The sequence below is a fragment of the Lepisosteus oculatus genome, chromosome 5 (genome assembly GCF_040954835.1).
Source record: "Lepisosteus oculatus isolate fLepOcu1 chromosome 5, fLepOcu1.hap2, whole genome shotgun sequence".
NCBI classification, from domain to species: domain Eukaryota; kingdom Metazoa; phylum Chordata; class Actinopteri; order Semionotiformes; family Lepisosteidae; genus Lepisosteus; species Lepisosteus oculatus.
Genome location: NC_090700.1, coordinates 14500917 through 14525972, shown reverse-complemented (window position 1 = coordinate 14525972; position 25056 = coordinate 14500917). Strand labels below are relative to the sequence as shown.

General features: G+C 36.9%; 1 protein-coding gene across 4 annotated transcripts in view; it reads right to left on the bottom strand.

Annotated features, from left to right (window-relative positions):
- Window positions 1–12192: 12192 nt before the first annotated feature.
- b3glcta (beta 3-glucosyltransferase a) overlaps window positions 12193–25056 on the bottom strand; it is an 89244-nt gene continuing 76380 nt past the window's right edge. Inside the window, exons 12-15 of one of the 4 annotated variants that reach the window (XM_069190137.1) lie at window positions 18572–18671; window positions 16728–16847; window positions 16227–16371; window positions 12193–13203 (exon numbers count right to left, since the gene is read on the bottom strand). In XM_069190137.1, coding sequence (XP_069046238.1) covers window positions 13036–13203; window positions 16227–16371; window positions 16728–16847; window positions 18572–18671 — 533 coding nt within the window. In that variant the 3' untranslated portion in view covers window positions 12193–13035. The remainder of the gene's footprint in view (window positions 13204–16226; window positions 16372–16727; window positions 16848–18571; window positions 18672–25056) is intronic. The other 3 variants (XM_069190138.1, XM_069190139.1, XM_069190140.1) reach the window with 3 other exon arrangements.

The following is a 25056-nucleotide window of genomic DNA, read 5'->3' as shown; positions in this document are numbered from 1 at the left end:
TTTAAACTCTTGTATTTGCTTTGAATTCACAGGCATAATATCAAATGAAGCCAAAACTGATCGAGTATTCCTGACTCTTAGCCGAGTTAAGCCTGAATTCACGCTCATTGAGAACACCATTGAACATGAAATCTTCCACAGTAGAGTACTTCTCAAAAGTAGAAGTTGACCATTAGTGATACAGTCTGTTTGGTTTAGTAAGGTTGTTTCAGACTAATATCTTGATTCAATGAAGTATATTTTCCACTCAGATCACTGGAATATTATGGAAACTCTTTTGAAGAAAGTTTTAACCCTAGCATAACCTATGCAAAATGCAGAGCTAGGGTTAGGGTTAGGATTCCACAAAATGTAGGCAATTTTTAAATGCATGGCTGTGTTCTTGGGCCGGAAATACATTTAGGAATCATATTTTTTCAATGTTATCTTCACATTTTTTTTCTCCCCTATATGGACATATACAGTACACTGCATTGTCCTATAAGGGAATTTAGTCAAACTAGCCCCAAAAGCAAAAGCTTCAAAAAGAGTGATTATTGCTTTTAAATTCTTGCACTTGCTTTGAATTCACAGGCATACTATCAAATGAAGCCAAAACTGATCGAGTATTCCTGACTCTTAGCCGAGTTACGCCTGAATTCACGCTCATTGAGAACACCATTGAACATGAAATCTTCCACAGTAGAGTACTTCTCAAAAGTAGACTTTAACCATTAGTGATACATGTTATGGAAACTCTTTTGAAGAAAGTTTTAACCCTAGCATAACCTATGCAAAATGCAGAGCTAGGGTTAGGGTTAGGGTTAGGATTCCACAAAATGTAGGCAATTTTTAAATGCATGGCTGTGTTATTGGGCAGGAATTACATTCAGGAATCATATTTTTTCAATGCTATCTTCACATTTTTTTTCTCCCCTATATGGCCATATACAGTACACAGCATTTTCCTATAAGGGAATTTAGTCAAACTAGCCCCAAAAGCAAAAGCTTCAAAAAGAGTGATTATTGCTTTTAAACTCTTGCATTTGCTTTGAATTCACAGGCATACTATCAAATGAAGCAAAAACTGATCGAGTATTCCTGACTCTTAGCCGAGTTAAGCCTGAATTCATGCTAATTGTGAACACCATCGAACATGAAATCTTCCGCAGTAGAGTACTTCTCAAAAGTAGACTTTAACCATTAGTGATACATTCTGTTTGGTTTAGTAAGGTGGCTTCAGACTAATATCTTGATTCAATGAAGTATATTTTCCCCTCAGATCACTGGAATGTTATGGAAACTCTTTTGAAGAAGGTTTTAACCCTAACCCTAACCTATGCAAAATGCAGAGCTAGGTTTAGGGTTAGGATTCCACAAAATGTAGGCAATTTTTAAATGCATGGCTGTGTTCTTGGGCAGGAATTACATTTAGGAATCATATTTTTTCAATGTTATCTTCACATTTTTTTTCTCCCCTATATGGACATATACAGTACACAGCATTTTCCTATAAGGGAATGTAGTCAAACTTGCCCAAAAAGCAAAAGCTTCAAAAAGAGTGATTATTGCTTTTAAACTCTTGCATTTGCTTTGAATTCACAGGCATAATATCAAATGAAGCCAAAACTGATCGAGTATTCCTGACTCTTAGCCGAGTTAAGCCTGAATTCACGCTCATTGAGAACACCATTGAACATTAAATCTTCCACCGTAGAGTACTTCTCAAAAGTAGAAGTTAACCATTAGTGATACAGTCTGTTTGGTTTAGTAAGGTTGCTTCATACTAATATCTTGATTCAATGAAGTATATTTTCCGCTCAGATCACTGGAATGTTATGGAAACTCTTTTGAAGAAGGTTTAAACCCTAACCCTACCCTATGCAAAATGCAGAGCTAGGGTTAGGGTTAGGATTCCACAAAATGTAGGCAATTTTTAAATGCATGGCTGTGTTCTTGGGCAGGAATTACATTTAGGAATCATATTTTTTCAATGTTATCTTCACATTTTTTTTCTCCCCTATATGGCCATATAGAGTACACTGCATTGTCCTATAAGGGAATGTAGTCAAACTTGCCCAAAAAGCAAAAGCTTCAAAAAGAGTGATTATTGCTTTTAAACTCTTGCATTTGCTTTGAATTCACAGGCATAATATCAAATGAAGCCAAAACTGATCGAGTATTCCTGACTCTTAGCCGAGTTAAGCCTGAATTCACGCTCATTGAGAACACCATTGAACATGAAATCTTCCACAGTAGAGTACTTCTCAAAAGTAGAAGTTAACCATTAGTGATACAGTCTGTTTGGTTTAGTAAGGTTGCTTCATACTAATATCTTGATTCAATGAAGTATATTTTCCACTCAGATCACTGGAATGTTATGGAAACTCTTTTGAAGAAGTTTTAAACCCTAACCCTAACCTATGCAAAATGCAGAGCTAGGGTTAGGGTTAGGATTCCACAAAATGTAGGCAATTTTTAAATGCATGGCTGTGTTCTTGGGCAGGAATTATATTTAGGAATCATATTTTTTCAATGTTATCTTCACATTTTTTTTCTCCCCTATATGGCCATATACAGTACACTGCATTGTCCTATAAGGGAATGTAGTCAAACTTGCCCAAAAAGCAAAAGCTTTAAAAAGAGTGATTATTGCTTTTAAACTCTTGCATTTGCTTTGAATTCACATTCATACTATCAAATGAAGCAAAAACTGATCGAGTATTCCTGACTCTTAGCCGAGTTAAGCCTGAATTCATGCTAATTGAGAACACCATTGAACATAAAATCTTCCGCAGTAGAGTACTTCTCAAAAGAAGAAGTTGACCATTAGTGATACAGTCTTTTTGGTTTAGTAAGGTTGTTTCATACTAATATCTTGATTCAATGAAGTATATTTTCCACTAAGATCACTGGAATGTTATGGAAACTCTTTTGAAGAAGGTTTTAACCTTAACCCTAACCTATGCAAAATGCAGAGCTAGGGTTAGAGTTAGGATTCCACAAAATGTAGGCAATTTTTAAATGCATGGCTGTGTTATTGGGCAGGAATTACATTTAGGAATCATATTTTTTCAATGCTATCTTCACATTTTTTTTCTCCTCTATATGGCCATATACAGTACACAGCATTTTCCTATAAGGGAATCTAGTCAAACTTGCCCAAAAAGCAAAAGCTTCAAAAAGAGTGATTATTGCTTTTAAACTCTTGCATTTGCTTTGAATTCACAGGCATACTATCAAATGAAGCCAAAACTGATCGTATTCCTGACTCTTAGCCGAGTAAAGCCTTAATTCACGCTCATTGAGAACACCATTGAACATGAAATCTTCCACAGTAGAGTACTTCTCAAAAGTAGACTTTAACCATTAGTGATACATTCGGTTTGGTTTGGTAAGGTGGCTTCAGACTAATATCTTGATTCAATGAAGTATATTTTCCACTCAGATCACTGGAATGTTATGGAAACTCTTTTGAAGAAAGTTTTAACCCTAACCCTAACCTATGCAAAATGCAGAGCTAGGGTTAGGGTTAGGATTCCACAAAATGTAGGCAATTTTTAAATGCATGGCTGTGTTCTTGGGCAGGAATTATATTTAGGAATCATATTTTTTCAATGCTATCTTCACATTTTTTTTCTCCCCTATATGGCCATATACAGTACACAGCATTTTCCTATAAGGGAATGTAGTCAAACTTGACCAAAAAGCTAAAGCTTCAAAAAGAGTGATTATTGCTTTTAAACTCTTTCATTTGCTTTGAATTCACAGGCATAATATCAAATGAAGCCAAAACTGATCGAGTATTCCTGACTCTTAGCCGAGTTAAGCCTGAATTCACGCTCATTGAGAACACCATTGAACATGAAATCTTCCACAGTAGAGTACTTCTCAAAAGTGGACTTTAACCATTAGTGATACAGTCTGTTTGGTTTAGTAAGGTTGCTTCATACTAATATCTTGATTCAATGAAGTATATTTTCCGCTCAGATCACTGGAATGTTATGGAAACTCTTTTGAAGAAGGTTTAAACCCTAACCCTAACCTATGCAAAATGCAGAGCTAGGGTTAAGGTTAGGATTCCACAAAATGTAGGCAATTTTTAAATGCATGGCTGTGTTCTTGGGCAGGAATTACATTTAGGAATCATATTTTTTCAATGTTATCTTCACATTTTTTTTCTCCCCTATATGGCCATATACAGTACACTGCATTGTCCTATAAGGGAATGTAGTCAAACTTGCCCAAAAAGCAAAAGCTTCAAAAAGAGTGATTATTGCTTTTAAACTCTTGCATTTGCTTTGAATTCACAGGCATACTATCAAATGAAGCAAAAACTGATCGAGTATTCCTGACTCTTAGCCGAGTAAAGCCTTAATTCACGCTCATTGAGAACACCATTGAACATGAAATCTTCCGCAGTACAGTACTTCTCAAAAGTAGACTTTAACCATTAGTGATACATTCTGTTTGGTTTGGTAAGGTTGCTTCATACTAATATCTTGATTCAATGAAGTATATTTTCCACTAAGATCACTGGAATGTTATGGAAACTCTTTTGAAGAAGGTTTTAACCTTAACCCTAACCTATGCAAAATGCAGAGCTAGGGTTAGGGTTAGGATTCCACAAAATGTAGGCAATTTTTAAATGCATGGCTGTGTTATTGGGCAGGAATTACATTTAGGAATCATTTTTTTTCTCCTCTATATGGCCATATACAGTACACAGCATTTTCCTATAAGGGAATCTAGTCAAACTTGCCCAAAAAGCAAAAGCTTCAAAAAGAGTGATTATTGCTTTTAAACTCTTGCATTTGCTTTGAATTCACAGGCATACTATCAAATGAAGCCAAAACTGATCGAGTATTCCTGACTCTTAGCCGAGTAAAGCCTTAATTCACGCTCATTGAGAACACCATTGAACATGAAATCTTCCGCAGTACAGTACTTCTCAAAAGTAGACTTTAACCATTAGTGATACATTCTGTTTGGTTTGGTAAGGTTGCTTCATACTAATATCTTGATTCAATGAAGTATATTTTCCACTAAGATCACTGGAATGTTATGGAAACTCTTTTGAAGAAGGTTTTAACCTTAACCCTAACCTATGCAAAATGCAGAGCTAGGGTTAGGGTTAGGATTCCACAAAATGTAGGCAATTTTTAAATGCATGGCTGTGTTCTTGGGCAGGAATTATATTTAGGAATCATATTTTTTCAATGCTATCTTCACATTTTTTTTCTCCCCTATATGGCCATATACAGTACACAGCATTTTCCTATAAGGGAATCTAGTCAAACTTGCCCAAAAAGCAAAAGCTTCAAAAAGAGTGATTATTGCTTTTAAACTCTTGCATTTGCTTTGAATTCACAGGCATACTATCAAATGAAGCCAAAACTGATCGAGTATTCCTGACTCTTAGCCGAGTTAAGCCTTAATTCACGCTCATTGAGAACACCATTGAACATGAAATCTTCCACAGTAGAGTACTTCTCAAAAGTAGACTTTAACCATTAGTGATACATTCTGTTTGGTTTGGTAAGGTGGCTTCAGACTAATATCTTGATTCAATGAAGTATATTTTCCACTCAGATCACTGGAATGTTATGGAAACTCTTTTGAAGAAAGTTTTAACCCTAACCCTAACCAATGCAAAATGCAGAGCTAGGGTTAGGGTTAGGATTCCACAAAATGTAGGCAATTTTTAAATGCATGGCTGTGTTCTTGGGCAGGAATTATATTTAGGAATCATATTTTTTCAATGCTATCTTCACATTTTTTTTCTCCCCTATATGGCCATATACAGTACACAGCATTTTCCTATAAGGGAATGTAGTCAAACTTGCCCAAAAAGCTAAAGCTTCAAAAAGAGTGATTATTGCTTTTAAACTCTTTCATTTGCTTTGAATTCACAGGCATAATATCAAATGAAGCCAAAACTGATCGAGTATTCCTGACTCTTAGCCGAGTTAAGCCTGAATTCACGCTCATTGAGAACACCATTGAACATGAAATCTTCCACAGTAGAGTACTTCTCAAAAGTGGACTTTAACCATTAGTGATACAGTCTGTTTGGTTTAGTAAGGTTGCTTCATACTAATATCTTGATTCAATGAAGTATATTTTCCGCTCAGATCACTGGAATGTTATGGAAACTCTTTTGAAGAAGGTTTAAACCTTAACCCTAACCTATGCAAAATGCAGAGCTAGGGTTAGGGTTAGGATTCCACAAAATGTAGGCAATTTTTAAATGCATGGCTGTGTTCTTGGGCAGGAATTACATTTAGGAATCATATTTTTTCAATGTTATCTTCACATTTTTTTTCTCCCCTATATGGCCATATACAGTCCACTGCATTGTCCTATAAGGGAATGTAGTCAAACTTGCCCCAAAAGCAAAAGCTTCAAAAAGAGTGATTATTGCTTTTAAACTCTTGCATTTGCTTTGAATTCACAGGCATACTATCAAATGAAGCAAAAACTGATCGAGTATTCCTGACTCTTAGCCGAGTAAAGCCTTAATTCACGCTCATTGAGAACACCATTGAACATGAAATCTTCCACAGTAGAGTACTTCTCAAAAGTAGACTTTAACCATTAGTGATACATTCTGTTTGGTTTGGTAAGGTGGCTTCAGACTAATATCTTGATTCAATGAAGTATATTTTCAACTCAGATCACTGGAATGTTATGGAAACTCTTTTGAAGAAAGTTTTAACCCTAACCCTAACCTATGCAAAATGCAGAGCTAGGGTTAGGGTTAGGATTCCACAAAATGTAGGCAATTTTTAAATGCATGGCTGTGTTCTTGGGCAGGAATTATATTTAGGAATCATATTTTTTCAATGCTATCTTCACATTTTTTTTCTCCCCTATATGGCCATATACAGTACACAGCATTTTCCTATAAGGGAATGTAGTCAAACTTGCCCAAAAAGCAAAAGCTTCAAAAAGAGTGATTATTGCTTTTAAACTCTTGCATTTGCTTTGAATTCACAGGCATAATATCAAATGAAGCCAAAACTGATCGAGTATTCCTGACTCTTAGCCGAGTTAAGCCTGAATTCACGCTCATTGAGAACACCATTGAACATGAAATCTTCCACAGTAGAGTACTTCTCAAAAGTAGAAGTTAACCATTAGTGATACAGTCTGTTTGGTTTAGTAAGGTTGCTTCATACTAATATCTTGATTCAATGAAGTATATTTTCCACTCAGATCACTGGAATGTTATGGAAACTCTTTTGAAGAAGTTTTAAACCCTAACCCTAACCTATGCAAAATGCAGAGCTAGGGTTAGGGTTAGGATTCCACAAAATGTAGGCAATTTTTAAATGCATGGCTGTGTTCTTGGGCAGGAATTACATTTAGGAATCATATTTTTTCAATGTTATCTTCACATTTTTTTTCTCCCCTATATGGCCATAAACAGTACACTGCATTGTCCTATAAGGGAATGTAGTCAAACTTGCCCAAAAAGCAAAAGCTTCAAAAAGAGTGATTATTGCTTTTAAACTCTTGCATTTGCTTTGAATTCACAGGCATACTATCAAATGAAGCAAAAACTGATCGAGTATTCCTGATTCTTAGCCGAGTTAAGCCTGAATTCATGCTAATTGAGAACACCATTGAACATAAAATCTTCCGCAGTAGAGTACTTCTCAAAAGTAGAAGTTGACCATTAGTGATACAGTCTGTTTGGTTTAGTAAGGTTGTTTCATACTAATATCTTGATTCAATGAAGTATATTTTCCACTAAGATCACTGGAATGTTATGGAAACTCTTTTGAAGAAGGTTTTAACCTTAACCCTAACCTATGCAAAATGCAGAGCTAGGGTTAGGGTTAGGATTCCACAAAATGTAGGCAATTTTTTAATGCATGGCTGTGTTATTGGGCAGGAATTACATTTAGGAATCATATTTTTTCAATGCTATCTTCACATTTTTTTTCTCCCCTATATGGCCATATACAGTACACAGCATTTTCCTATAAGGGAATCTAGTCAAACTTGCCCAAAAAGCAAAAGCTTCAAAAAGAGTGATTATTGCTTTTAAACTCTTACATTTGCTTTGAATTCACAGGCATACTATCAAATGAAGCCAAAACTGATCGTATTCCTGACTCTTAGCCGAGTAAAGCCTTAATTCACGCTCATTGAGAACACCATTGAACATGAAATCTTCCACAGTAGAGTACTTCTCAAAAGTAGACTTTAACCATTAGTGATACATTCTGTTTGGTTTGGTAAGGTGGCTTCAGACTAATATCTTGATTCAATGAAGTATATTTTCCACTCAGATCACTGGAATGTTATGGAAACTCTTTTGAAGAAAGTTTTAACCCTAACTCTAACCTATGCAAAATGCAGAGCTAGGGTTAGGGTTAGGATTCCACAAAATGTAGGCAATTTTTAAATGCATGGCTGTGTTCTTGGGCAGGAATTATATTTAGGAATCATATTTTTTCAATGCTATCTTCACATTTTTTTTCTCCCCTATATGGCCATATACAGTACACAGCATTTTCCTATAAGGGAATGTAGTCAAACTTGCCCAAAAAGCAAAATCTTCAAAAAGAGTGATTATTGCTTTTAAACTCTTGCATTTGCTTTGAATTCACAGGCATATTATCAAATGAAGCAAAAACCGATCGAGTATTCCTGACTCTTAGCCGAGTAAAGCCTTAATTCACGCTCATTGAGAACACCATTGAACATGAAATCTTCCACAGTAGAGTACTTCTCAAAAGTAGACTTTATCCATTAGTGATACATTCTGTTTGGTTTGGTAAGGTGGCTTCAGACTAATATCTTGATTCATTGAAGTATATTTTCCACTCAGATCACTGGAATATTATGGAAACTCTTTTGAAGAAAGTTTTAACCCTAACCCTAACCTATGCAAAATGCAGAGCTAGGGTTAGGGTTAGGATTCAACAAAATGTAGGCAATTTTTAAATGCATGGCTGTGTTCTTGGGCAGTAATTACATTTAGGAATCATATTTTTTCAATGTTATCTTCACATTTTTTTTCTCCCCTATATGGCCATATCCAGTACACACCATTGTCCTATAAGGGAATTTAGTCAAACTTGCCCAAAAAGCAAAAGCTTCAAAAAGAGTGATTATTGCTTTTAAACTCTTGCATTTGCTTTGAATTCACAGGCATACTATCAAATGAAGCCAAAACTGATCGAGCATTCCTGACTCTTAACCGAGTTAAGCCTGAATTCACGCTCATTGAGAACACTATTGAACATGAAATCTTCCACAGTAGAGTACTTCTCAAAAGTAGACTTTATCCATTAGTGATACATTCTGTTTGGTTTGGTAAGGTGGCTTCAGACTAATATCTTGATTCATTGAAGTATATTTTCCACTCAGATCACTGGAATATTATGGAAACTCTTTTGAAGAAAGTTTTAACCCTAACCTATGCAAAATGCAGAGCTAGGGTTAGGGTTAGGATTCAACAAAATGTAGGCAATTTTTAAATGCATGGCTGTGTTCTTGGGCAGGAATTACATTTAGGAATCATATTTTTTCAATGTTATCTTCACATTTTTTTTCTCCCCTATATGGCCATATCTAGTACACACCATTGTCCTATAGGGGAATTTAGTCAAACTTGCCCAAAAAGCAAAAGCTTCAAAAAGAGTGATTATTGCTTTTAAACTCTTGCATTTATGTTGAATTCACATGCATACTATTAAATGAAGCCAAAACTTCCTGACTCTTTTCCGAGTTAAGCCTGAATTCACGCTCATTGAGAACAACATTGAACATGAAATCTTCCACAGTAGAGTAATTCTCAAAACAATACTTTAACCATTAGTAACACATTTTGCTGGATTTTGTAAGGTGGCTTCAGACTAATATCTTGATTCAATTAAGTATAGTTTCCACTAACCCTAAACTTTGGCAAATCTATAGTAACAGTTAAGGTTAGGATTCCCACAAAACATAAGCACATTTTGATCACATGGTTGTGTTTTCAGACAGGAAGTACATTTTTTTCTTCCATACATGTATGTGCTCCTTCATGGATAAATTTCACCTATTGCAAATTAAAGCATAATATATCCTTTAAAATGACTACCACTGTGAAGTTCTTGCTTTTGTATTGCCTCTTTCAGATGCTTTTTTTCATAAATGTTTTTTCTTAAGATTCACATTGCTGCCTAATATAAAGATGCAAGAGATAAACAGTATCTAAAACTCTCATTTTTTTTAAAGATCACACCCCGTCTTGAGTATCATCAAGCAAGAATGAAAGCCGAAACATAAAAGTTCTCACGTGAGCATCAAGTCATCAAAATGAAGTACTATATATTAAGTATGGTTCCTTCTCAAATAAAGTTTACTGCCCTGTCTTCTTTAATTGCAAGATGGCAAATTCCTTTGAAAATGTTCCAGGAAAAGACCCAAGCCTCATAAACATTTTTAAAAGTGCAACTAGGGAGCAAATCTAACGGAGAGACCTTTTAAAATAAACCTTTCCAGTGACGTCAAACACATTTATCACTAATGGATTGAGACCTGCTGTTTTCTCTGGCTAAATTTCATATCAAGATCTTCAGAAAGAATGCCATTCATGTGAAATGTGCTACTATGATGTCTTTTAGTATAGCATTGGGTATAGCTTATTTCCTTTGACAAAAGAATGCAAGTAACTACCTAAAAAAAGGTAATGCAGAATGTTAGCAAAAAAGTGTATTTTTTCTGGAACAGTATGATGTGGTATTGTGCAGGAGTGGAGATTGTTTCTATTTGCTCCTCCTTCTATTGTCCTTGGCAAGATGTTCCATTCTTTTCTCCTTTACGGAAATCAAGGGGTTTGTTAGTTATAAGAAAACAATTCTCCTCTCAAACAAACCAAATGAGCATCCATTGTTGCATTTGCTTTGCATTAATAGGAGCTGCACTTTCCTGCACTTTGTTATACCTGCATAAATGCCTTCCAGGTGTAATAATGTTAGGAGAGCTGAGACATAGAGAATCTGAAGACACAAGCCATAGGGAACGAAATCTGAGTAGGAATATAACAAAGTGAAGAATAAGGAAAGTGTAGCTCGCCTGTTTTTTTTGCCAGCTGACACCGCTAGGAATCTGTGAAAGCTTAATAGAAATCTATGAATAAAAAGCGCATCTTTGTCCTTTCAAAGATAAAAAAAAACAAGTGCACCTTTCTATTGGCACTGAAACAGAACAGCAGCATTTTCTGACAGTATCTGTAAGGTGAAGGAGCTTGTTAGGCCACTCCATTGAACACTGGCCAGGGAAGACTAAAGAGATGGATAACCAATAGCAGACTATGGTACTAAGGGAAGACGTGTCCTTCAAAAACAACTATGTGAGAAATTTGTAAAATTTCATATAAGGTTTTATACAGTATACCGTATGTCATTTTTACATCTTAGAATATAACAACAAAATGTTAGGAAAATAAAATCATCAAAATTTAGAAAAAGTAGATATTAATAAACCATTTAACAATCCATTACATTTAAGGTAAACCAGACTTTCTTCATGTCTTATTGTTGTAAAATTGCTTTTGAACATTATCCTCCATCTATTCTATCCACTGCAAAAAGGAACTATTTTTGAGTTTCCCTTTCCCAAATAAAGGAACAGTTATTTGTGAAACAGTCAATGGAATGTAATGTGCTTGCTCCTGGTTTTCAGTACTTTTTCTTTGCTGTTGACCTCGAACGGAGAACACAGCTGCAAGATAAGTGACTGCCTCGACCCATTTCACAGACATGTCTCCGGGAGTTATCTTTCTGGTTTTAAAAAAAGTGTGAGAATGAAGAGAAGGAGGTGGTGATGCACCCAGAGTTCAGGCATTGTTCTGCCTAGATGTTATATTAATATAGCAGAACTGATTGGCATTTCCTTCCAGTTAAGATTGTGTAAGTCAGTATAAAGAAAGGTAGAGAAATAATTCTTTGTTTTTCAGGAGGTAAAGATTTGGATCACGAACCAAGAGACCCAGAGTGCTCCATTTGTGTGTGAATATGACTGATAAGAGAATATAGTATCTTCTTAACAGACTTCTGCCACTGAGAAATTGTCTCCTCAGCCAAGTTCAACATCAGTGAAACAGAATTTTGCTGTGTAACTGCCCCTTACTGGAAAAAAAACACCCACTGAAAACACCAACCTGTACCAACAGTGTAAATCTTTTTTTCAAAATAGAGTAGCGATACGTGATGTTATTAACATTATAGAAATTTTACTTCGTAAAAATTCGAAACTCATAACTTTACAAGAGATTGCATACAGTTTTATATGCATATTACAGGAAAATAAAACATTAAGTACACATTAAATGAAACACATCAGCATTCAAGTTCTACTGCCTGTACCCTTTCATCTCATTTCTCAATCATCTGACAGACTACATTTACGTACAGTTTTTTTTATACACACTACAATGCCATGGACATTATTCTTAAGTAAATGGCTGTCGCAGCCTCTTCCCTTTTTGCTCTTTCTCCTTTTCACTGATGGTATTTTCATTTTCATCTCACTTCAAAATAAGATTTTTTTCTCTTAAAATTTCCAAGAGTCTTCCAGAGTGGCAGATCCAGCAAAATCTATGCCTCTACCAAAAGCACAGAAAGAGTGGCGCAGCAGTGACCGCCTATCTGAGGAGTGGCATTGTGGAAGCTAACAAATCAGGCAGAGCGCTAATGAGAGAGAGAGAGTGGGTTACCAGCACCTGTGCAACCTGTTACCGACATGGTGTCGGGGATCTGCGAGGAGCACACAGGAGTTATGTCCGTCTCCCCCCAGCTGACGGAGAATTCTGCAGTGCAAAATGTGGAGTTGTGCGTGTCTTTTGTTCCCAGAGGTCAATGGAGGTGGTTTAGGCTGAACAGCAGTTGGAAAAATTCCATGTACATGTAGAAAATGGAAAGCAAAAAAAAAAACTATTTCAAAATTGTCCGCAACTGAAAAATGCCCAATCATATAAACACTTTCTTGTAGCTCTTCCAACAACACAGATATACAAATACACACAACATGTCATGGGGTTCTAAGTTCCAGACATTATAACTCTTGCCTTGTGCCTCTGAGCACTGTCTCTGCTGGTCTGTCACCCTGGTCCTCGGCTAACCATTTATGAAAGACAGAGACTGGATCGATGTTCCAGTGCTTGTGAAAAGAAATGGGAACTTGGTGGGCAAGAAAGTCCTTTGCGTAATCTTCAGGCCTTGCCTGTGGAAAAAAGTACACACAGTAAACAAAATTAATTGTGATGCTCAAATCCTGTTTACTGAATTTATGAATATATAGAGGATGACGGTAAGAATGGCTTTCAAAATTCTTTCAGAAAGTGTTTTCACATTTTACTTCTTATTCTCTTTTTTCTAACTGCCGTAAGGCATTAGGATAAGAGGTTTAGGTTAAGAGCAAGTCAAGAAGGAATTATTGTTAATGTCTCCCCTGGAGTTACGTGGAATGGAATTCCACATACATTTTCAATACTTCAAAGCACACATCTTTATTTCATAGAGCACAGTTAAAAGAGATTTAAGCCTAATAGTTTAATTTACTTTGCACAACAAAACAATATTTTAAAGCCTACCCAGTTAGTCAATAAGTTTGCTTTCTAGCTATGCATGAATAACCTGGGAAGGTGTCACTGCTGATTAAAAGCAAAAGAAATTGACACAATAAGTGATCAAGTGTTTAAGTGTAACACTTGCACACGCATTATGTACTGTAGTTCATACAGTAAGTAATCTCTCCCTGAAAAATCAAAGCAAGACTGTACTCTGCTTTAGTCAACAGTCAGCAGTCTGCTTCAGGTATAATGTATACCAGCTGTACTAAGCTTTAGCACTTAGCTGTACTTAATTTTGTCCTTGTTCAAGGAGAGTCAGCCCTAGGCTAAAATGTAACATTAGAACATCACACTCAATATCAGAACATGAAAAGTGAATTTACAACAGCACTTTACTTCGAGAAGACTGATTTTGTTAAAGAACCACAAGAAGTAAGCAGTAGAAAAACAGAAAAAAAAACAAAACATAAAAATCAGATCTTTCTGTGAACTCATCCCTGGGATCAAACAACTAAACCACTCACTTTAAATGTAGTAACCTTCATATACAATTTCACAGCCTAGCATTATTTTCAATAATGAATCTCAATTACTGTACATAATTAAGGAGTGATAGGCAGATTCCTTTCAAAACATGACACGAATAATTCAGGAACAGTCTAGGGAGCAAGAAGCGCGTGCCATTTCAGTTATCTTAAGTAACCAGATGAACCTTCCCCATAGAAACAGAAATACAGACTCAATCTACATCAGAGAGGTCGGGTGTGTGATCATTTACACTAAAGCACAATGTGACACATTCACATGCAATCTGTAATTCCTCTCAGGAACCTCTCTTTCCAGTACACAAATGAGAAGAAGAATCCCATTACATTGCTTTAGAAAAGGAATCATATTCCAACTACATGTTTTGTAATAATGCAATATTTTAACCTGACCCTCACCCAGAGCACTTTTTGTTAAATATTTACAATATATTTAAATTTAAAAGTTTGTTTCTGATTAACTTTCCAGTAAAATGGAAACATCATTTAAGTCACGGAATTCATACACCAGATTTTGCTTTTAGCTATTAAATGTATCGCCATTCCAAATGCTTGGACTCATCAATCTAAAATAACATTATATAACTGAAACATTTTTTAGGTTAAAAAGCAGAAAAAAGGACTCAAACATGTTTCAATCACAAATGGCAGTCTTGAATCAAAGCACTGTCATTGTTTCTTCCCTTAACAAAAAAATAAATCATACTTAAGACCTGAATAAAAAGCTATTTCAGATTTGTTCATTGACGGCGGTAATATTTTATTGCTGTGCGTCAACAGCCCTGTTCTAACACATCTGTGAAAGAACCTAGCATGAACTAAACCCAAGTAATACAACTAAGAACCTTATGTAGGAAATAAATTGAAACATACTGTATAATGTTTTCAGAATTTTACAGTAGGAACCCATTATTTTTTTCATTTTAATCGCTTTACTTCTAAACGTAGTAGAAAAACTAGATTTTTCTGGATGAGGGTAGCTCATACTGAACGATAAACCAGCTCAGAAAAACAAAGAGATGAAGGGGGTGGATACTTTAGTTTCCTGTCCTACATGCAGTCATTTCTCTAATATACCATTTGGATTCTGTCATTATACCTGGTCAATCATCTAAGGACAACTTCTCAGTTACAATGATGACCTGGAGACCCATTTATATACCAGGGAATTTTCTGGAGCAATTTACTTGCAGTAACTTGTTCAAGGGCAAAACAGTAGTTTTCCACCTGGAATTTGAGCTCATGCCCTCAATTTTTAGTCCAGAATGATAACCTACGTTATACTCATATAGAAGGAAGCTAAAAAAAAACATCATATACTGTATATTGACGATCCTTAGCACTACCGGCATGTATTACTTACTATGTACTGTACAGTACGATACTCCCAACTATAAAAAACCCAACAGTGAAATTAAACACGTGCAGACCCCAAGTCAATACACTCCATTCTAATGTCCATAAATTTAGACAGACCATAAACCTAGAAATCCACCAATAATTAACTGCCCTCAGGCATTACAAAATAAATCTACAAACTGACTCAGCGGGGGCTTGACCACATCAGAAGGGACAATACTAAGAATGCATCCCATTGTCCGGGTTACATTCTGTCACCCTATTTTATTTTAAGAATCTTTACTTACAATACTTTTTATTTCTAATATCATTGCCTATTATACAAAGTACACCCCATACAATTATATGGTTTTACATATTAAGACATATCTGAACTCTGTCTAGTCCTCACCAAGAGTAGATGAATCTAACCTCATGTAACAGATAACACAAATTTTACTTTGTCAATATTTATTTAACAAAAAAAAGCTGATCATCAGGAAGTGCTTCCCTAAGTCCTTTATGCAAATATAGTGGAAGGAATGTCTCATCTCTGCCACCTAGTGGCCCCACTCTGTTTCCACTTCCTAAACCTGGCCGCCCCATTATAGTACCCTTAATTACCCCAGAATTTCTCTAGCATCACACAGCCCATGTACTAGTCTTTTCGGAAAAGCAGGGTGAAACTGATAAGACCACGCTGGTGGATGACCATTTTGGCCATGGCAGCCATTGAGCAACTGACAGGGGAACCCAAGCCTGGCAGGAGAAGAAAGAGCTGGACAAGTTACCTGATGAAAGAGTGGACTGTGTGTCACAGGGACTCCCATCGCGTTGAAGCACATCCCCAGGACCATATCATCAGGGGCGTCGTTACTGTAGCACTGACAGCCGCTGCCCAGCAGCCTCGCCACTGCCACTCTGCTGAACACCATCCTCAGCAAGGAGAGAGGGAGGTGAACACCGTCATTTTAAAGTCAGGCTTTAAAAAAAAGGGCTATGACTTTCTTCTCAAGCACAGCAAAGAGTCACAGGAATGACATCCGATCACCTTCCTAGCTTCCACTGTGTTCTGAAACCAACTACGTGCCTAAGGGCTAGATCGAGGGTTTACTTATGACATTCACTGCAGAGCTCATGAGCAGTTGATCAGTCACAACTGTGTCAATCATTTTAAATGTCTTCCTGCCTCAAGAGCAGTCTAGTATATTTTGTCATCCAGAAGCTCTTTCTACACCATCATTATTCCAATTGGGGACATTGATGTGGTCATCAATAAAACAGTAACTTACCCACCTCCTCCGGTGATGTAGCTGTACCCCCCTAATCCCAGTCCATAGCCGTAGCGCTCTCCTAGGCAGATTGGCTCACTAGGATTGTAGCAGCTCAGCAGTTTCTGCAGTCTTGGGATGCTTTTAAGAGACATTGGTTGAATTAGTATTGCTGAACTCATGCTTTCAAATGTACACTTTCACCATCCTGTGCCAACGTTGATTTAAGAATTCACCATTTCCTCAAAATGGAAGCAAACAAATTAATGTTAACCACAGGGACATCCTGTTGGTCTTCTGAGTTACAAATCCCATTCTCTATGTAAGGTAATATGCATTGTAAAATGTATGTGATATACAAGTGTAATTTACAATGCATTTACATCATACTGAAAGCAACAGAAAAGACATTGGGTGTTTCCAAAAAACAAAAAGGACTTAACAACATATCCGAATGTAAAAGGTATTTTTCACTATACACTGACCCTGGCAATGGATGCAAGTAACACCAAGTAACATGTTTCAAAGCTGTACTAATGATATTCCAGACTAATGTGCACAATGTTTTTGACACCACTTAAGAGAGACTCAAAGTAGTTTTATGAAAAGCAAACATTGACTTGCATAATTGTACTGGAAAATGTGTGTGCCATTAAAATACAAGAAGCAAATTGCTGCTTTTTATGGACGTGAAGAATAGGCAACATCAATAACATGATGCAAGTGTGTCATACTGTAAATGTCATATCACATTTGTTCCTTTTGAAAACTTTGATTTTCTGAATTTGAACTGAATGAAAAGCAAACATGGACTTGCATAATTGTACTGGAAAATGTGTGTGCCATTAAAATACAAGAAGCAAACTGCTGCTTTTTATGGACGTGAAGAGTAGGCAACATCAATAACATGATGCAAGCGCATCATAAATGTCATATCACATTTGTTCCTTTTGAAAACTTTGATTTTCTGAATTTGAACTGAATTATCTGCACTGCAAAACGTTGCTAGCATCATCTCCTTAATTAGGAACAAGTAAAGGTTTATTCCATGCTGAAAAGAGAAGAAATTAACACTTTTTTTGGCTGTGGAGCCTTTTTCAGGTTTGACACAACAGGTTTGTTGTGTTTCTTTTCTTCTCTTTTCAGCATGGAATAAACCTTTACTTGCTCCTTTGCAGCCTACACATGCTGATGCAGCTACCTACCTGATCTACTTACTTAATTGATAATGATCTAATACAAAATTCAACCAAACAATTAAGGTACGGTTTTACTGCAGTTAAAGGGTTACAAGCTGAGTACAGTAGCTATGATTCATGGAATATATTTTGTCACATTTTTATAATTTTCATCTTTAGTAGCCTTGATAGAGACCAATTCTAAATCGGTCATCAAATACCACACTGTTTCTCTCTCTTTGCTTAAACATATACAAAATAGTGTATTCATACTATCAACTGAGAACACAGGAGAAGAAGCACTGTGGGTTGTAAGCAGTAGTGGAGAATTTGTACACAGTTTCATTCTCTCTTGATTGCACAGGAAGCCCTAGTGGCAACATCTCCCATGTAATGAATGAAAAATGAGAAAAGCTGACGACAGATTGCTTGCAAGTTGAATGTCTGTAGAGATTCAAGTTCAGTGGGATGAAAGTAATTATTTTAATAGTATTGTTGTAGAATCACTGCACATATAGTAGCACTTGGGATATCTTTGTTTTGCTGTTTTTTCTATTGAGTCACAGTTATCACAAAGAGAACCAAACTCAATAACATAAGGCAGGTGGTTTATATAATGTCTCCTTTGCCATTTTACTTTCTGAAAGAAAATGGTGGGGTTTAATGTGCAAAACCATGACATTGTACCTGATGAGCGTATCATCATCCACAATCAGCAGCCAGTTTGTCTTTGGGACAGATTTGCTCACAAATCTCTTCAAAATAGCAAATGTCTTTCCACAGTGCCCTGGGAAGAAAAAGCCAAAATGTTACAAAGGAATGATCTTCCAAACGGCACAAAATCAGGTAATTAACGCAAGCTCAAAATCCCCACTGCATGCTCTGGCCCCAACAATGCAATCTATTGAATTTACATCCAAGTATGAAAAGACTAGGAGAGAAAATGACTGCATTACTTCGGTGAAACTGCCTAGCGGCCATGCATATGCTCCACTAGTTTTCTGCTTTGCACAAGCCCCTTATCAGGCAAAAATGTTAAGTTATTTAAATGCTAGTGTTGAAGCAAAAGAAATCACCATACACCAATGAACAATGCGCTCTAGGCTTTTGCAAACCACAGGACCTAGTGTACCAGCAGTTACCCAAGCGTGCACTGGCAATGAATAAGGAATGCAAGTATTAACTGTGAGTTGGTTTGCTAGTTTTTAAAATGGGTCCTACTCATAGTGGCAAAAATTACTAAAAATTCTGAAGCAGGACATTCAAAGAAGGTGTGGATGTTGACTTCTAAACCAGCAAAAATGAATTCTTACATGCAGAAAAGAGGGTCAAAGCTGAATATAAGAACAAACTAGAAAATAAATCCAATCACTAATGACAGTCGAGGTGTCTGGTGAGGCCTTCAACTATTCACTGACTACAGGGAGAAACAAATGGCTCCAGGTGACAATCCCTTTCTGCCACACAAGCTGAATGAACTGTTTGTTGCACAAACCAACATGCTGAAGACCACTCACAGTGGAGTCCCTCCAGCCATCCTTTATCATTCAGGAGCATGATGTAAGATGATTTTTCTGCATAGAGAACAGAAGGAACGAATCTGGCCCTATCTTGTTTGAACTGCTATACTGAAATCTTGTGGCACTCAGCTTGCTCTTATCTTTAGAGATATTTCCAATCTATCCCTTAAGCAGGCTAAGGTACCGCACTGCTTTAAGATGAGTACTATAATACCAGTACCTAAGAAATCCACTGTGAGCTACCCAAAGACTACAGACCAGTAGCCTTGACGTCTGTTATTATTAAAGTTTTCGAGCAACTCAGCCAATTTTAGTGTTCACTTGGACCCATGCCAGTTTGCCTACAGAGAAAGCACCCAGCATGTACTGTATGCTGTGATCCGCCATATTAACTATAGTCCTGCTTTTAACAGAATCATCTCTCAAGCCTTTTGATAAGCTAGCAGAGGTGGGAATTAACCAGACCCTGTGTTATTGGTTACTGGATTTCTATTCTGACAGGAAGCAGGTGGTGAACCATCTCTAAGCCTCTCATCCTGAGCACAGGTGTCTTTGGGGTTGTGTCTTATCACCTCAGTAAAACATAAGAACTTGTGATGGACATTAGGCGAAGAACGGGAGCACTCTGACTACTATACATCAATGGTCAATCTGTAGATGTGGTAGAGAATTTTAAGCTCCTGGGCACCACCATCTCTGAGACTGTATAATGGGAGGTCAACACATCCATATACTCAAAAAAAGCTCAGCAGAGTCTGGTCTTTCTGAGACCATTAAAAACCTTTAGAGTCTCACAGGCAGCAAAAACCTGTTTCTGTAAATCAATCATTGATAGTGTTTTGACTTCTCCATTAGTGCATGGTAGGGCAACACATCTGCCCAGGACAAAAAGCAGCTAGAAAGAGCAGCATACATCATCTCCAAAACTATAGCATGTCATCTACCCTCTGTGGACCCCATCAGCTTCTCTAGACAGAAATGCAAAGCATTGAACGTTTTGCATAGCTCATTGTTATTTTATCAGGTCTCACTGTTATTTATATTATCACTGTTGTGTGTTTAGGATGGTGTCTGAAGATGTGTAGGGTGGATGCTGTTTATTATTGTTTTATCTTGTGTATTTGCATGGTATGTATTTTTGTATTAGCTCTCCAAACCAAATTCCATGCACCTAGTTATTAGGGCAACAAAATACTGAAGTTGAAGTTCAAACGCAAGATGGAAATAAAGTGCCAATATTATAAATCAACAGAAAATCAAAATTGGCCCTTTTACTGGATTTTGCAGATTTACAGTTTGTGTTGGCTTTGTACTGTATGACTTTCTTCTCGTGGTTTCAATTAACTGAAGAATTGTTTTTTGGGGGGGCAACATTTTCTGTAATTTCTTGAGTGTATATTCCAATGCTTGGTAAGATTCTGTTACAAACAGCTCCTTAGTATTCTGTCAAAGACACTTAAATAGAAAGTGCCTTCTTTGCAACTGAAAACAATTGCTGGAGGGCATGTCACTTATTGGTCATCAGAGACTAAATTAACTGAAAAAAACATACAAGGATTCAGAGAAACCAAAGACTTTTTGATTTAAAAAATGATGGAGAGTGAAACCACATCTGCATAGTTAAAACTGAATAACGGAAAACTTACTGTAGTTTCACAGCCACTGGGATTTACGGCTTTTACAGCCATAAAGTATATGCTAACTGAAATTAAAAATCTAGTTAATTCTGCCTCAAAGTGTAGAGCCAAACAAAAGAGAAATGTTTCTTTTTTAAACTTGCAACAGTCAGCTTATAACCTTGCACAAATGTTTCTAGAAAGAAAACTGATGGCTTATCAGTGAAGGCGATGGAAAGGAATAAGACCTGGAGAGAATTACATTTAGCACAAAATGTCTGCTTGTCAGAGAAAGAGACCAGACCTGTAAGGTAGAACAATACACCCTAGGAAATGCTAACCAAAAGTAGACAGGAAGAACACCAAAAATTAATTATAATGTATGATGACAAGGAGATCAAATACAAACAAAATGTAGACCATAAATTTAGGGAACACTAATACATTTTTTGGTTTGGTTTCAAAACAAAAGACCTAAACCTACCTATGTACAGTGCCTTGCGAAAGTATTCGGCCCCCTTGAACTTTTCAACCTTTTGCCACATTTCAGGCTTCAAACATAAAGATATAATTTTTTTATTTTATGTGAAGAATCACCAACAAGTGGGACACAATTGTGAAGTGGAACGAAATCTATTGGATTTTTGAAACTTTTTTAACTAATAAAAAAATGAAAAGTGGGGCGTGCAAAATTATTCGGCCCCCTTGCGTTAATACTTTGTAGAGCCACCTTTTGCTGCGATTACAGCTGCAAGTCGCTTGGGGTATGTCTCTATCAGTTTTGCACATCGAGAGACTGAAATTCTTGCCCATTCTTCCTTGCAAAACAGCTCGAGCTCAGTGAGGTTGGATGGAGAGCGTTTGTGAACAGCAGTTTTCAGCTCTTTCCACAGATTCTCGATTGGATTCAGGTCTGGACTTTGACTTGGCCATTCAAACACCTGGATACGTTTATTTGTGAACCATTCCTTTGTAGATTTTGCTGTATGTTTGGGATCATTGTCTTGTTGGAAGATAAATCTCCGTCCCAGTTTCAGGTCTTTTGCAGACTCCAACAGGTTTTCATCCAGAATGGTCCTGTATTTGGCTGCATCCATCTTCCCCTCAATTTTAACCATCTTCCCTGTCCCTGCTGAAGAAAAGCAGGCCCAAACCATGATGCTGCCACCACCATGTTTGACAGTTGGGATGGTGTGTTGAGGGTGATGAGCTGTGTTGCTTTTACGCCAAACATATCGTTTTGCATTGTGGCCAAAAAGTTCGATTTTGGTTTCATCTGACCAGAGCACCTTCTTCCACATGTTTGGGGTGTCTCCCAGGTGGCTTGTGGCAAACTTTAGACGAGACTTTTTATGGATATCTTTGAGAAATGGCTTTCTTCTTGCCACTCTTCCATAAAAGCCAGATTTGTGCAGTGTAAGACTGATTGTTGTCCTATGGACAGACTCTCCCACCTCAGCTGTAGTTCTCTGCAGTTCATCCAGAGTGATCATGGGCCTCTTGGCTGCATCTCTGATCAGTCTTCTCCTTGTCTGAGCTGAAAGTTTAGAGGGACGGCCAGGTCTTGGTAGATTTGCAGTGGTCTGATACTCCTTCCATTTCAAGATGATCGCTTGCACAGTGCTCCTTGGGATGTTTGAAGCTTGGGAAATCTTTTTGTATCCAAATCCGGCTTTAAACTTCTCCACAACAGTATTACGGACCTGCCTGGTGTGTTCCTTGGTCTTCATGATGCTCTCTGCGCTTTCAACAGAACCTTGAGACTATCACAGAGCAGGTGCATTTATACAGAGACTTGATTACACACAGGTGGATTCTATTTATCACCATCAGTCATTTAGGACAACATTGGATCATTCAGAGATCCTCGCTGAACTTCTGGAGTGAGTTTGCTGCACTGAAAGTAAAGGGGCCGAATAATTTTGCACGCCCCACTTTTCATTTTTTTATTAGTTAAAAAAGTTTCAAAAATCCAATAGATTTCGTTCCACTTCACAATTGTGTCCCACTTGTTGGTGATTCTTCACATAAAATAAAAAATTTATATCTTTATGTTTGAAGCCTGAAATGTGGCAAAAGGTTGAAAAGTTCAAGGGGGCCGAATACTTTCGCAAGGCACTGTATATCTACAAAAGTGAGATAATCTACTGCATGGTCTATTCTGCAAACACAGAGCATTTTAAGCATCATACCAAGGAAGGTTCAGGCAGGTCCTCTTAGTGTTACCTTAAAACTTGCCATGGCAACTCATGTTCAGTTAAACCCAAGGACAAAGCTATGCCTATCTATAAGTGTAATCTAAAGACAAGATTACACTAAAGCTACTTAAGCAAGAGAAATCTCCACAGCAACACAGACCCTTTTCATCAGTTAGTTGCTAGGAATATTTTGCAGAAAATTGTACAAAAGATCAAGAGCCTTTCAAGTGAACACCACCTGTTTGATGTTTGATGAACACATTAACACAGCATCGATAAAGATAATTATAGCAATCAGTCATTTTAATGATGAAATAGACACACCGGTGGAAATTTTCAGACATGTGAATGTGGTTTCCTAGGACTTTCTTTAGAGCCAAACAATTCTTGTGACAGCTTTTTTACTCATCTTCTCCGAAACATCACCTCCCTTAATTTGAAGGCTCATTTTTGTATTGAATATTTTGCTTTCACAAATATTTCCCATAGTTTCATCTAAATTTAATGTTTTCCTGTATTAGATTATGAAAGTATCATGATTCACAATTGCAGTCACTGAAAAGGGCAGTATTGCACAGCACTTGTAAGCATTAACTATGGTATATCATGGTATTATGAGAGGCCAGTGCAGTACGGCACAATAAACCAGGTTAAAATCATAAGAACGTATTACTGAAAGCAAAGTTAACAGTCTTTAAACAGAAAATAGAAATGAAATGAATACTGTATTACACCATTAAACAATATATTAACCTGGTAAAGATCTATAAGACATCATGTATTATATGTACTTAGTGACATTTAACTCTTCCATTTAATTTTTCACCAATATTTAATGATGATGAAAATAACAAATGTGTTACAAAGGCACTGCAGATCTACATAAAATGGAGAACAATGTACAAAATTTCTAACTGCCAGGTGATAAAAACCATGTTCACTATTTTATGCAAAGTATCTGCTTAAGTTATTAAATACTGCATGTGTATGGAAGTTATTAAGTACACAAGTTTTCTACTCCCCAGGGCAGTCAAAACGTTCCATTATCAAAAGCTCAATAATGAATCAAATTTCTCTGTCTGTCTCACTGTCCAAGATCCAAGGTAGCTTTTGTTGCCAAAATACAGGTAGCCCTGAGCAACGCCTTGCAGGACACTGTTACCAAAACAGCATTGTCCGGTATGCATCAGAACTTTGAGCTTCTTGAAAATTGGTGGCAAATTATTATTATGGTCACTTACGACTTCAGGATAATCAGGGCCAGTGTATCTGGTTTCATTACAGAATGTATTACATGTGTTCCACTTATTTCCTTTTAACATATGTGCAATTAGAACAAAATAAAAGAGAAGGAGGAATAATAATTCCATTCTTATGCTGGAAATTTACGGAACAATAGACATGCCTCAGTCAGCGTGCTTCAATAAGCTGAATGAATCTTTCAGCTGGAGTCAGTCTTAAGTGGTTTGTGTTCAGAGTGCAGGTTCATCTCCACAGCCCAGAGTTCGATCCCCAGTCATCTCAATTAGACAACCGTGACCACAAGTCCCCAAGCAATGAAGCACAAGGAGCAGATCACGTGCCTCATTCTCTCCTGAGCAGTGCAGGAGTCGTTGCTGGAGATCTGAGTACAGTATGTACAGTAAGTACACTACACATAATGGTGATTACACACTCAGGAAAAAAAAAATCTACAGAGCGACAGAAAAATTATCGAAGACAAGGAAATGAAAACAAACTTTACCCAAGGTCAAATGCTTTTCAAACTCAAACTCTTACAATTTTTCTTCTAAGACTATTAAGGCTGAACATAGCAGGCAAAAAGAATCACAAAGCTT